We start from the raw sequence: 14,587 nt of genomic DNA, 5'->3' as shown, positions 1-14,587 counted from the left end.
GATATCATCTGGATTAAGTGGGGGGGGTACCAGGTTCTTCAGTTCCAGGGTGACAAAGAGCCTGTGTGTGTTAACTGGCTGTGAGACCACAGCATTGTTTGGCAAGTCTCAAGTATTTCCCAAATTCCCAAGTCCTGTCCTTCATATAGATCTTCAGTTCACAAGCCTAAAACGTTGGTTTTTTTTTAGTTCAGATGGTATCCATCCATCCATTGTCTTCCACTTATTCCTACATTAAGGGTTGCGGGGGGGCTGGAGCCTACCCAGCGTCAATGGGCGAGAGGCGGGGTTCACCCTGGACAGGTCACCAGTCCATTGCAGGGCCAACATAGAGAGACAAACAACCATTCACACTCACATTCATACCTACGGTCAATTTAGAGTGTCCAATCAGCCTCGTCCCCAATTGCATGTCTTTGGACGGTGGAAAGAAGCCGGAGTACCTGGAGAGAACCCACACAGGAACAGGGAGAACATGGAGACAGTCCCGAGCAGGGACTCGAACCCGGAACCTTCTTGCTGTGAGGCCACAGTGCTGACCACTGCACCACCGTGCTGCCCCTTCGATAATAGCATTTTTAATGTGCCACAGTACCAACAGGGTTGAAGTTTGAAGTTCTGGAATTTTCACTTCTGTTGTGTTGTGTGTAGAGTCCAGTCCTTGTATGCAAGGGCAATAATCTTTGCAAATGAATTTCTGGTTCCCTTTTTGAATGAGCCAGGGATGATTGTGTCTGTCTGCACTGACACACAACTTCCTCCTCTAATTGCTGCTCACGCTACTTGATTGGCAGCTGACGGATTGATCCAAAGTGGAAATGTTATCAAGCAATTTGCTAAATATTGTTTATGCTTTTGTTTTTCTTTTAATAATCTTGAAGTTATCTTATTATGATATTTGTGACTTTACTCCAAGTCCACTGTGGTCCACTGATTCAAACAGGAGCTCTGCCCAAATCATGATAATGTGCAGCATACTGCTGTGAGAGAGCTTTAAGATAAAAATAGGACACCCCCACCCCCATCCCCTGCAGGACCTCCTCTTGAAGCACAACAATTCTAAAAGTGTTGTATAATTTCCATATTTGTGTGGCTTTGTCATGTTGTAGTGGTAATGTTTGTGTGTTATGGTCCAGCTGAGGGCTCAGCTGGACTCTGTGCTTATTTTGAAGGGCATGGCTCCCAGTATTCACCAGGCCTCATGGCTTTAGTACAAGATTTTTCCTGGGTGTCAGAGAATTGGGTTGAAGAGACTTCACACATCCATCCCAGGATATCCTGAGGTTGCGCGGTGTTAAAATTAAGCTGCGTAAGCCAACACGAGTCATGAGGTAACTCGTGCTGACAAGATCAATTCACCCATGTCTTTCGCGCTTCCTTCCTGTTTGATTAAAGTGAAGCGCCACTTCTCATTTCAGGAGCAGCAGAATCAGGAGGTGTGCTATGAGCTGTGCCTTTTTTTTTAAATTTAGTTTAATCAAATTGATCCCACATTGAACAATCCGATGATTTGTATTACCTCAAAAAAAAGGTGCGACGCATTTCCATTTCGCACTGATATTGGCAGCTGCGGTCAATACAGTGTCATATAATCTGTTAATATTCTTATGAATTCAGACAAAGGAACAAAATATAATTTGAACATTTTTCTTGTAGTTATCAATTAGAGTGAGAACTTTGCAAGACAGGAATATGTACAATTTATCATTGAAATGTGTAAATCAGATCAAATACAGCAGATGAGACCATTTGGATGTCCATAAGTCAAGTAAGATGTGAACACCAGCAAGCACGCAAGGGCTTTATTTGAAAGTCTGCAATTAGCTTACACAGCTAGCCAGCAGCTAACGTGTGAGAGTGTACACTGCAGAGGATTAAGTTAATGAACAGGCGTGAAAACATGCATCTCATTTATGCATCAAGATTGATTACAGTTTCATTGATGCATCATTGCATATCAATTCCTTTAATTCCTAATATTTCCATTTGGTAGGAGTTGTCAGAGGCAGCTTTCCTGGAAGCTATATATTTTTTTCCAGCATCTGTTCGACACATGTGTGTCTGTCCAGTAACGGCTGATGTAGATTTGGCTGTCTGTTTTTTATTTTAAACTGAAGTGGCTGAGCTGAAGCATCATTAATTTCACAGTCATGGATGGGACATATGAGTAGTAGTTGTCTTTCTTGCCAACAAAGCTACAACTGATGTAGACATTAGCCCCTTCACCACAGTTGCTCAGCACAAATAAAAAGAAAAAAATACTTACTGGCAACAGTTTCTCAGCCAACTTGTGGTGTCGACACTGCAGGAAAAGCAGACAGACTTCAGTAAAGCACGTGAAAGAAAAAAAGTGTGTGTGTGTGTGTGTTACTGTGAAGAATGCAGGTTTTGAGAAAGTGGAGGGGATATGATTAAAGGTGAGGACTAAAGAGAAGAGGGAAGGCCAAAACTCTGAATCTCTCAAGCTGTTTTTCCTTTTCCAGTTAGTGTGTTTTTACCATCATGGTTGAAGTCCTGAATAGAACTCAAGGTAACACAACAACAACCACGTCTCGAATTGCTGCTCAGTCAAAGTTAAAGAAACGAAAGCTTTAATCTGAACACATCTGGAGATCTACACAAGTAAAGACAGAGGATGAAAAGAAAGGGAAAACCATGGGAACAGACGGCAGAGCCCCCAGAGGGATGCAGTGAGAGGAAGTGTGTGTGTGTGTGTGTGTGTGTGTGTGTGTGTGTGTGTGTGTGTGTGTGTGTGTGTGTGTGTGTGCGCGCGCGCGTGCATGCATACGTGCGTGCGTGTGCTTGTTCTGTAGTTACTCACTGCTGAGTCATTGCTGGGCTGGTCAGGCAGATAGAAACAGGCTTCTGGGGGGGCCAGCTGCAGGGGCACAAGGGGGCATGCACTGAGCATGCTCCGTAAAGTACAGGAAGGGAATTAGTTGTTGTGACAGCAGCCATCCAGGAACTTTAGTGACGCAGTATTTCATGATGCCAAGTTTTGACTACCTCATTGACGTATGTGTCCCCTGGTATGTGTGATGATACCAGTGAGAAGAAACGTGGACTCGTTAAGTGACAAGAGCTGAAGAATTCACTGCTCAAGACACGACTGAGGGAGAGATTTTAGCTGAGAGATAACGAGTCGTCATGTTACTCCATGTTTTGCCCAACCACAAAGACCCCCCCCCCCTTCTATTTCTTGTGGTTTTCTGTGATCTGTTGGACCACTGTCTGTTCTGCGCCCCCCCCTCCCCCCCAACCCACATCCAACCGTATGCCCACGCAAGCTCATACTTCCCGTATCAAGAAAAGACCCTTCAGTGGAGGAAGATGGTATGTACTATAGTCACATTAACAAGACTGTTAAACCCTTGTGATACATTACTGTGTTCAGCTGTTGTTCAGCAACTATTGTAGAGGAATCACGGGTACAGTGGTACAGCTGCAGTTGTTATATAATGCAATTTAGTATCTTTAAAAAAACCTGGGAGACAAAGATCTTTGCCTTCCTGTTGAGATATTGTACTTGCATTTGGTGGTCAGCCACAACCATCACATGCAACCAGCGTAACTGCAAAATCCTCCTATAGTTTAGTGACTGAAACTTTCACCGTTGAGATGATTTGTTGAATATCACCACAGTGCCAACAAAAAAAAACAAGCAACCCAGTGGTGGATGACACACTGTTGAATCATCTAGGGGGTGTTTGCAACCCAGCTCAACTCTTCTATCAGCTAAGGCCTGTTGTGGCTATGAAAATGGGTCCTCCCACCCTAATGATCTTACACATGAGAGAACAGCTGCAGGAATCCATTGAATAGGTAGGAATATGAATTTTTCTCCTCTGAAAGTGGTTAACCTACTAGTTACAAAACAGCTGTTAGGAAACCTCGATGGGGCGATTAAAGCCTGCTCTGTCCAAGAACATGACTTTTGAACGGAGCTGACTTTTGTCTTCATGGAGCAAATGAGGTGATTCGGCACTACTGACTATAAGAAAAGTTTGAATTGAAGTCATCAGTGTGCAAAAATGGTAGAATATTGGATTATTGTAAAACTCCTCTAAAGCCCTAACCACGCTTATGGTGAGAACTGGCCTTCATGCCAACATGTCTTACAGGGTTTTATGGCTTTAAGAGAGAAAAGCCTACAGATTTAAATAAGTATACAGTATAAGAAGTAGCAAAGGCAAGAGTGGTCTAGCTGTATGCACAGAAAATATGCAGAATAAAGCCTAGAGGGGAGTTGTCACAGTGTTGTAGAGGTTTAAAGGCTGTTTAATAGAACATCCCTGGTTCAAGTCTGTCCAACTAAGACTTTCTGCACCTGTTGTCTAACTTTTTTATGGTCAAAATAGAAGGAAATAAAGTGTATTCTGCCTGGTTGCCAAAGAAAAGAATATGTTTCTTAATCAACAATTGTTTCATTGAGTGTATTTTTGTAAAATGGACATAGGAATACAGAGAGAGATCGATAATAAAAAATGTCCCCAGGGCAGGAATTTTAACCTGCAAATAACCTATTTTCAGTGTGTTGTATCGTCTTTTGCTGCATATTGAGGGAAACCTGATCTGACCATGATCCAACATAGAGCTCAAACACACAGCACACCATTCTGTGAGGCTTTGTTCATTTCCATATTTCCACCAAATCAGTAATTGTGGTTCTTAATGGGGTGTGTTAAATTAGGTCTGCAAGATAAATCGTGATCTCAATTCAGTTGCCTACACTGCAAGCGGTGTTTATCAGAGCATCAAAAACATGTATGTTAGATTAATATTCCTGTTGGTGCGACTGATGAAGGTACTGGCAAAAAGATCCGGTCACTCATTTCTCAGTGGAGGACGGGTTAAATGCAGAAGACACATTTCGTTATCTTTATATTGTGTACCAAGTACTTCGACTAAAATGAGACTGAAGAACGAAGGAGAGTCCAGCACTGTCGCTGTCGTCGTGGGTGCCTCACATTTCAAACTAAAAGCAGCTCCAGCACTGAAACAGGTCACATGTAAATACACAAACACAGATGGCGAAACAGGCAGTGTGGCTGATTGAGAAATTTTCCAACCATACTTCCTTAGTCGGAGCTCATTCAGTGTCTGTCTGAATGACTTATTTCACTTCTCATTCATTTTGTAAACTTGACTCTGCAATCTGTATTTGCAAATGGGAACAGAGTTGGTTGTCTTCATTGGCTCCACCCCTCGTCACTCTTCTCGTTTACTCGCTTCATTCATCTTCTCACTGGAATAAAATTTCCTAATGTTTAGTGTTTTTGCTCATGATTTAATTGACTGTGAACTCTGGCGTCCTTATCTGTAAAGATACTGTATGACTGTTTTTTTGCAGACCCGTGTAATCCAATTCGTGCTGTTGAAGATTGAGTACAGATAAAATGCGACTTTTGGCTGTACTTTCTCAGTGATTGAACTGTTTCAGATTTTTAGTGCTTATAAGAAAGGCTTTGACTCATTTGCCAGTTTTATTTTTAGCTCTCCAGTTCTTGCACAACACTCATCATTATCACAATGTAACTCTAATTACATTTTCATATCTCTCTTTTGTTTTTCCATTCTTGCACTCTTCTCAAACCATTCACCTCTCATCCTGTCTTATTATCCAAACATCTTCTTTTTTTTTTTGTTCTTCCCAGTGATTCTCAGCCGGTCTGGTTACTGCAATGAATGGTAACACTATCCATCCAGCCAACACCAGCACAACAGCAGGAGGAGGCCCAGGCGTGGCTGCGCCCCCAAGAAGCTGGAGGGAATTCTGCGAGCTGCATGCCATCGCCACAGCCCGGCAGCTTGCCGGACACTACCGGAGCTTTGCCAGAGAACGGCCTCAACATGACATCCTCCCACCAGAGACTTTTTCCAAGCAGTTCACAGATCTCTTCCAACAGCACTTCTGCTGTGAGGTCAACAAAGATGGCACACCACAACAGACTTCATGCTCTACCACCGGTAGTGGTTCCTCCACCACCACCACCACCACTCCAGTGGCCCCTCACCATCCATCACAGACCATGATTGGTCGGTTGCGAATCACATCTCTGTCTGGGGTGCAGGATTATCGAGAGGCAGGCCGACCAGCTGCAGGAGCTGCTCTCTTTGCTGTGGTGTCACCAAAAGTGGAACCAGTTGTGGTGAGCCGGGAACAAGAAACACCACTGCGGTGTGCTGCGGGAAACTCCTTATCAGGAAACCCGGTGCTGCTTAGAGGGTTGACTCGTAGTTTTGGCAGTGGGTCACTGCTGATTCGTAGCCGCAGCACCGAGGAGATCTCTGGCACAGACCGTCACCAGGTATCTGAACGGTACTCATCTGACTCCTCAACCTCAAACCCTTCACACACTGACGTTACACACTTCTCCGTCAGTCAGATTCGACAGTCTGTAAGACGGCTTTTCAAGAAACGACCCCTTCCCAACCCCCCCTCATCCCAGGACCTCTCTCTAAGCAATACCAACAACAACATCACTAGTAGCCCAAATAATGGAGGCAGAGTGGGTGGAGTGTCCTCCGTGACTGAGCAAGTGTCATCCTCCTCCTCCTCCTCCTCTTCTTCCCACTCATCCTCTCCTCTGATCTCCGAAACCATGCCCCCAGCCTCTTCACATCTGTCTGGAGTAGCCTCTAACTTCCTGGATCGTTTCCGCTGGTTTCGCAGTGGAAGCATGCGACAAAGAAGGCCAGAGATGAGCAGCTGCTGTAAGGAGGGTCAACTGAGGTACTTGCTGGTGGATGACACTATCTCGGACTCTCAACCTCGCTGGCAACGTTGCCGCCTGCTGGTCAGGAGGATCAGGGACACTGAAAGTGGGGGAGGAAGAGGAGGAGGAGGGGAGAGGTATCAAGTGGAGCTCTATGATCCTCCTAAGGTATGAAACCATTTTCTTGCACACATTGATCCAAACATTGGCATTACATTAGGCCAATATTTTATGTCTGTGGTTATGAATAGAGAGTGTGGTGGACATGTCTGAGATGGTACAAAGGCACTGGTCACAATTGTTCAGATTACCAAGCAACTTTGTTTGCCTTTAAAGGAAAAATTCCCCGTTTTCAGAGATATGCCCATCTCACTACAAATACTACATCCATGCTGCACCTTTACCCAGCTCCGAATTAATACAATATATCCCAGTCTGAATATAAAAGATGTTGAGAAGTTTTTAAGATTATTGTCTAGGGTGTTTTCTTTTCAGAATGACAGAAGAGCTTGGTATGTTACAGTTATGTGGTTGCATCTGAGCAGCTTGGTCATTGGGAGTCCAGCAAGATATACAGAACACTTCTTTCTGCCCCTCACAAGTGCAGGACTTGTAGAGCTGGTTTTGTATCATATCATGTGCTCTGGTGGTTGTGCAGCATTGCAGGGGGTGTTACTATGTGGTCTGTTTGTGTTTTGTATGTTCCACAACCTCCACCAGCAATATAAGCCATTGAGTTATATGCTGATTTAAATTTCCGTTCGAGCAGGGTTTTACAGCTTGGGAGAGGGCGTCATAGTAGCAATCAATCTCACTTCCATGTTCTCTGTTGCCCACGTGATTGGCCTGATGCACTGTGACGTAAGGTTGCAGTTCCTCAGAAGTTGACTCCGGTTCAGCTTTTTTGGGCCAGGCAGCTGCAGCACCACAGCAGGCCTGCATCCTTGTTCAAATGAAAGAGGGAACTAGCGTCTTGGCTGCAGCACCTGATTTGGTGTGACACTAGCCTAAATCATTCACTGATAAAATTCTGTTGTAAGGCTGTGTAATAAAGATTTGATGTAGAAATTTAAGAGTTTATGCTTCACTTGTAAATTACATTTATAGGCCAAATCTAGATCACGTAGATTAATCATGTAATTAACAACATTAACATTCTTTGACAGTTACTGCATTGCACTGTAAAATAACCCCTACTGCCATTATTCTTAGTACAGTGCAGTACAGTAGATGCCTGCTGTCACAGGACTCAGTTTATTTGAACTGACAGTCTTCCGTTCTTGCACGTTTGTTGTACTTCTCAGAACTCTCCTCAGTATTGAAACCCGAAACAGCTCTCAGATTCCTCTGCTTGCGTTTCATAGAAGTGCAAGACGGATACATCTGTAGATCTGTTTGTGTTCATCAATAAGAGGGGAAACCACAAAAGAACATTTTAAATTGTTGGTTTGAGTCAGTTTGCCAGGCTGTGGTATCAATAATCATGTGTACTTTTAATACTCGCACATGCAAAACACACACACACACAGGCATAAAGTCATTTCCTGTTTCCTTTTTCAAATTATCTCCTTTTGTCACCCCCTTTGTTTTGTTTTCATAAATGTTTGCCACATCGAAGAAGTTCATTTTGGTGTACACTTTGCCACATGACAAAACTAGAGCTTAGCTATGATGGCATCTAGCTTTGCCTCCGAAAACCACACTTTGCATTGGTGTTTTGCTTTATATCTTCACCCCCCATGATTGATTTGTGTTTTTTCATCTGCTGCTCCTATGTGCTATGATGTCAAGCAAACTTGTGATATTATATGTGTTGCCTCAGCTTTCACTTAAAAAACAAATCTGAGCATCACATCTGGTCGTAGCTCTGCATGTGCAGTAGCAGTGACACTGTTAAAAACTCCATCATTTGTTCCACACTGATAACCTTGAAGATGGGGGAAGGACAGAGCCTAGTTAAAGACACTTAAGTAAATGGAGTGACTATTTGTGCTGTTAAGATGCTCTTACTGATAACATCACACATCTTTATGAGAAGGTAATTTTTTATGGATTTGTTGTGTGAACTTTTATGCTCAGTTGCCACAAAGAATCTGCAAAGATGTACTCTTTAGTGAATTGGTGCCTCCCACACAATTTCCTGTTTGTTTGGGGCCTACCTCAGCCAGTTTCTATACATTACTCTACAAATAACCAATTATGAGATTGTCTAAGTCAGTAAGTTGACAACATATATTACATCTTGACCTTATTTGATAACTAGTGGCAGCACAGATGTCTGATTTGATTTTTACTCGCATATGTACTTGGAAACCAGTAATCACAGTGACTTAGTGGACTGCTGTCCTCGCCACAGCGTCCATAAGGTCACTGGAAGCAGAGTTCAGCCTCCTCAGGGTGTGCGCAAGTGTGTTTTCTGGCACAAACATTCCGTCGGTCAATGAAAAAGATGTTGCGTGTGTGTGTGGGTGTGTGTGGGTGTGTGTGACTGCAGTGTTTTATATTTAGCAGCCCTCAACTTTTCATCCAGCTGCAGCCCTAACCACATGCTTGAGGTAATTCATTTAATGATAGAGTTAGAGTTGAGTGTGTATGTGTCTGTGCATACATGCATGCATGCCTGTTTGTTCTGAGCAGGGAAGAAGGCATTGGCAAGGATTTGCCTGGCTGATTGCAATGATGCTGTAGTTAGCCAACAGCTCTTTGAGGGCTCTCCCAGTGTGTGTGTGTGTGTGTGTATGTATGTGTGTGTGTGGAATCTTGGCAGGGAGGAGAGTTAAGACCCTGAGAATGGCCTTAAAAGGAAGGAGAATTGAGGACTAGTATGCACACATTTTTACATGCACCACAAAAAGCAGGTGTTCTGGAGGGGGAAAAAGTAATTCAAACAGAAAAAAACTTTCTTTTCTTCATTGTCTCTTCATTGTGAATATTTACAGGGGCTTCACACATCTGAGGGCTGTTACTATGACTGTGTGTTGTTGGCGTGTGAGCATACATTCCTATATTACGCACTCACTTCTTTTAACTTTACAGAAAATAATATTCATGAGGGTTTGTGTGTGTAAACAGCAGCAATATGAGTTTAGCTGAAAGAGGAAACTGCTTAGAAGCAGATAATGTTTTCACAGCAGAAACTTTCAGGCAAGGCACAGCTGCTACATCCCAAGTATTATCCTGAAAACAAAATAAACCCTGTCATGTTACTGACGCTGTTTTTCTTATGTATCATTTAGTTAGATTGAGTATAAAATAAGTTGAAGGTCATTGTAAATATGTTGCTGCAATATAGTTTTATTTGAAGTGAAACTGAAGGCTATTCACTGCATTATCTGAAATATTTTGCCATGTCCAGAGGGAAATACCTGTGTAAAAAGTGTGTGTCACATCCTCTTGTAGCACAACTGAACAAGGTTTTTTATGCTTTTTATGTCTGTCTAAATGCAGCCTCTTGAAGCTCTTAAATCAACTTACCATTGGGAGATGAAAGCATGCCAGTGACGCAAGGAATGCATTGAAGTTCAGCTTCATCTGTAGACAAACAGAAAAATGACATCAAATCAGAACCACCACTAACAACCATGAAATTTGTTGTTTTTGTTGACATTGCAATTCAATTTAAAAACTAAGTAAATATATACAGTGTATATATATATGCTCAGCTGGGGCCTGGAACAGGAAGCAGGATTGGGGTTATTGAGATAAATTCAAGTTAAACCCAGGATTTCCAGTACCATTCAGGTGATACCATAATACTTGTACACCGTTAAGAACTAAAAGGTGATCTTGGTTCCCTTCTTGCTTTTTATTTTGTGTTTTGTTACCTGCGGTAGGCTGAATCCTGCTTTGCCCGCTCATGGGTGCCTTCTGCACTGACCTGGCAGATCAGACTACAGACCATTTGTCTGACAATGTGAATGCCAGTTGTTGTCTTTGTGCAACCAGTGCTCAATGATTGTGGTCTTTAGCCTGTTCTGGATTGCAATCCTTTCCTGTTCTGTCTTGGCCCAAGACGCCCCCACAAGGTCTTGGGCTCCCAAATGTGGAGGCTTTTATGATGCTGAATGCATGTGGCCCTTTCACCACCAGTACCTATACGTTGCAATGGATTGTTGTGAAGGTTATTTGGTTTGGTTATTCATTTAATGATGTTCTTCCACCGTTCTCATGTTGGCAAGGAGATGTAGTGCCTCCATGCTGTGCCCTGTCCACGTGTCCACTCATCATGTAGTGCAGGAAGGCTTTCAGGAGATCCGACTGGCTGTCTTGGCAGTTAGACTCAGAGGGGCCTCTCCGTGTGCGCAGCAGCTAACTCATAAGATTTGTCAGTCCATCCACAAGTTTTACAGTGCAGTGGGCTGCCCTGGTGGGCATACTACACCAGTGGCACCCTCTGTGTCACGGTTAATGGAGGTTCAGTTTGAGGACATTTGCTTGGCAGCTGGCTCCTGATCCTCGCCTCGACCTTTGTATGGTCATATCTTCATGACATGATGGCTGGATCAGTGTCACTCAGAGTGCAATTCAAGGTTGGGGAGCCTCGTGTACCACAGACTGAGGCTTTTTTTAAACTTTTGTTTTTCATGCAGGGAGCTGGCTCTTAAACATTGTTTTGTCTTTTTTTATTTGTGCTGTGGAAGGACTATTAATGTAACTTCAGAATCATCTGGGTGGAAAGTCATTCCTGATAGCCTTGGTCTTGAGTGTAAACCAAGAATGGACCACATATGAGTAAGAAATTTTAGTTATGATGCAACGCCAGTTGTAGGAGCATGTACAGAGCCCTCTGCATGCCCGGCTGGCCACGGTCTTGATCGCAGAACAGAGAAACTGATACATGAAGTGGGGTGGGAGGTTTTTTACAGGGCTGTATTGTCCAACTTCATGATTGTGCATTAATGCAAAATTATTCTTCGATGAGGCGGAAACCTACGTAAAGGGTAAACCAGCAGCAAAGCCCATGAAAGAGTTCCACACATAAAACAAGTATTACATCTAATGAACCATTCAATTCATGTGATTATCTTCAGGTCTAATTACTACTCACCTATTAACTTGCACATGCCAGCTTTCCCTCCTGGCTTTGTGTTGCTAATTGTCTTGATTCTTCATATCACTTAGAGGGTTTGGTTTGTTTCTCTTGAGGGAATTACGGGGCTCTTGACTTCTCTGTGTTTGCTGTCAGTTCCAACACCACCCTCAGGTTTTAGGTGTGTATTTAATTTAGCAGATGTAATGATGAAATAGCCAAGCCAAAAATGTTTTATTGCAGAAGTGAATCTTGTTATTTCAGCTGAAAGGAGCGGAAGTCAATATAGTGGCGTCAGTGATGTCTCTGTTTGTCTTGGTCTTTAACTTCAGTCTTGAGTATCTTGAGAAGGACAAACTGACCCCACGACCCAATAAACAATTTACATTCCTCTCTTCATCTTTTCAGATTATTTAGTCCACACCCCTTAAAGTTTAGAAGACAGCAATTACATGACATTGACTCAGGTTCTTGGACATTTTCTAAATATGTGACTTTCATCAATTTCCTAAGTAATCGTCGTCAGCTTTGACTAAAACATTCTTTCTTATCAACTGACTTGTAACAGCCAAAGTTGTAGACAAGGTTAGCATCTTGCCAGGAAAATCGCGGTATTCTGTCTTCCAAAAGTCAGTTCCCACAGACTGTTGCAGTCTAACAGCGGATATGTTTCCTCAGACCTCCAGTGGGCTTCATCTTAATCACATTGCTCTCATTTCAGCTGTGTGTGTTTGTGCCTTTTCATGTGTTTGTTACAGCTTTTCTTGCCTTAATCTTTTCCTCATGTTTTCATTTCATGTTTGTGTGTGTGCGTGTGCCTACACTATGCATCATGTTGCTCTTGAATTTGTCCTTTGTGGTCGTATGCGCTCTCTCTACATTCTCTTCCATATTTTCCTTTATTAATGATGTTGACAAATTCATATGGTCTTGTCAGGGTCATTTGATATCTTGTCTTTATCTTAAAAACAAAAAAGATTTCTCCTCATAGGTCAAATCTGGGGTTATATCTCATTAAACCAGCAGAGTACTTGGAGTAGAGGTCAAATTATTTTAGAAGATGTGTGCGTTTTTATATTTACATATATTTATGTTTTTTGCTCTCTTCAAATCTATGAAATGTTTTTGTTTCAGTGCATGTTCACTTCTTTTCTCTCTCTCTCTCTCTCTCTCTCTCTCTCTCTCACACACACACACACACTCTCTCTCTCTCTCTATGTCTCTCACTGACAGTCAGAAAGAAGTTTGCAACATCAGTGGAAAATACTTTTCCAACAAGCAGACTCTGTTGTCCATCTGTTCTGTGTTACTTGTACTTCAATCTCTCATATGGCAACATGCAGCGTTAATTTGGCTCTTGTTGCATACCACAAGTAAGGCTCCGAACACATGGGCCCAGTCAGCTGAACCAGAAACAAAATGAAACAAACTCAGAAACCGGAATTGCAACAGTAGGAGACGTGAGGGACACAGATTGACAGATCAAAAGAACACCAGTAAAAAGATTAAAAAAAAAAAATAGGTGTTTAAAATGATTATTCTTTACCCATTTGCAACATTCTTGTGTAAGGTGTAAGAGTTTACAAAATAGTGTATATTTTGCACCAAATTAAAGTTTTCTAGTTGTGCAAATTAATGGGGAGAAGTGCAAGAATGAGTCCTAAAACCTAGAAATCAGTTTGCTTTGTTGAGCTTTCTGGTTCTGTGTGGTGATGTGTTTTTTTGGGGTTTTTTTTTAGAATAAGGTCAGTGTACTGAATTTAAACGTTTTGCCCTATGGAATAAGATTTCAGTAAATAGTGCACTCGTGAATATGAAAGCATTTATGTTCATGTTTAAAAATGGCAGCTGTGGCCAAGTAAGATTCCAGATGTCATGACGCTGAAAGAGGGGGGGAAAAGCACAAAGCTGGTTATAGTGACGTTAGAGTCAAGCATCCTCCATATAGTTTCTCTAATGATTGCATTTGCACTTCAAAAATCATAAAAGGGATGTTTTTTGTGAAGACAACAACCACACCTGTATGTCTCATTTAATTTGTCTGCTAAGGAGCTAATTTCCAGCAATGATCCAAAATTCATTGTTAAAATCACATTGGCCTCTGGTATAGGCAAACGCATGGCCAAGCTAACATCCTGGTCATACTCTGATTTATGCTCTCAGGCTGATATTAGTTGTTTTGAGATTTTATTTTTTGCTCAAATGAAACTAACATGATATAGATTTCCCTTTGCACCCCTTGTGGTATCGAGCCATTCTAATTTTGGAATATCTGCCTCTGGGATTTCTACTGCTAATCCACTTCAATTGAGTCGAGTCAAATTTCAGCTCTGCTGTTTAAAACATTGAAAATTACTTTTCAAAAACTCAACAGCAGTGATTCTTTCCAGAAATGTCCAGATGTCCTGGATAAAACTAATCAGGAAAGTATGACCTGGATAATATTCTAACCTCACTGTTGAGAATTGTAATTGGGAATATTCCTTTGGCAGGTCATGGTTTCAGTGTAGTTACAGGTGATCGATAACGTCATGTTTCCCATATACATTTTAGGCGATTGCATGCTTTCTTTTTTTGCTGCAACCTTAAGGTCTTTATCAACTGAACAGTGGTAAAGCAGATGTTTTTAACAGTTGAAAGAAGAGAGTTTGAGTTGTAAGTCTTTGCAAATTTAGACCTTCCAATAAAGCCATGAAGCCGCATCTGCTGCTTGAAAATTGCTGTTCTGTTTTGGTCTCCCTCTACTACAACATTGTGGTCTGGCTGTCTTGTAGATGTGCCAAGAGGGGCCAACAGATAGTTGGTGGACATTCTGAAAATAGCAACTGGTTTGGCCTTGTGC

The 14,587-nt window shown here is 42.2% G+C and overlaps 1 protein-coding gene across 1 annotated transcript in view; it reads left to right on the top strand.

Annotated features, from left to right (window-relative positions):
- The window catches only part of sh2b3 (SH2B adaptor protein 3), a 54,818-nt gene that overhangs the window by 11,790 nt on the left and 28,441 nt on the right, over positions 1–14,587 (top strand). Inside the window, exon 2 of the mRNA XM_086206468.1 lies at positions 5,655–6,884. Within this exon, the coding sequence (XP_086062594.1) occupies positions 5,682–6,884 (1,203 nt within the window). The 5' untranslated portion in view covers positions 5,655–5,681. The remainder of the gene's footprint in view (positions 1–5,654; positions 6,885–14,587) is intronic.

The sequence above is a fragment of the Aulostomus chinensis genome, chromosome 6, assembly GCF_037954235.1.
Source record: "Aulostomus chinensis isolate RoL2024-O1b breed Wild chromosome 6, RoL_Achi_v1.0, whole genome shotgun sequence".
Taxonomy (NCBI): domain Eukaryota; kingdom Metazoa; phylum Chordata; class Actinopteri; order Syngnathiformes; family Aulostomidae; genus Aulostomus; species Aulostomus chinensis.
The sequence above is the reverse complement of the archived record's forward strand: the minus strand, read 5'-3'. Positions and strand labels throughout refer to the sequence as shown.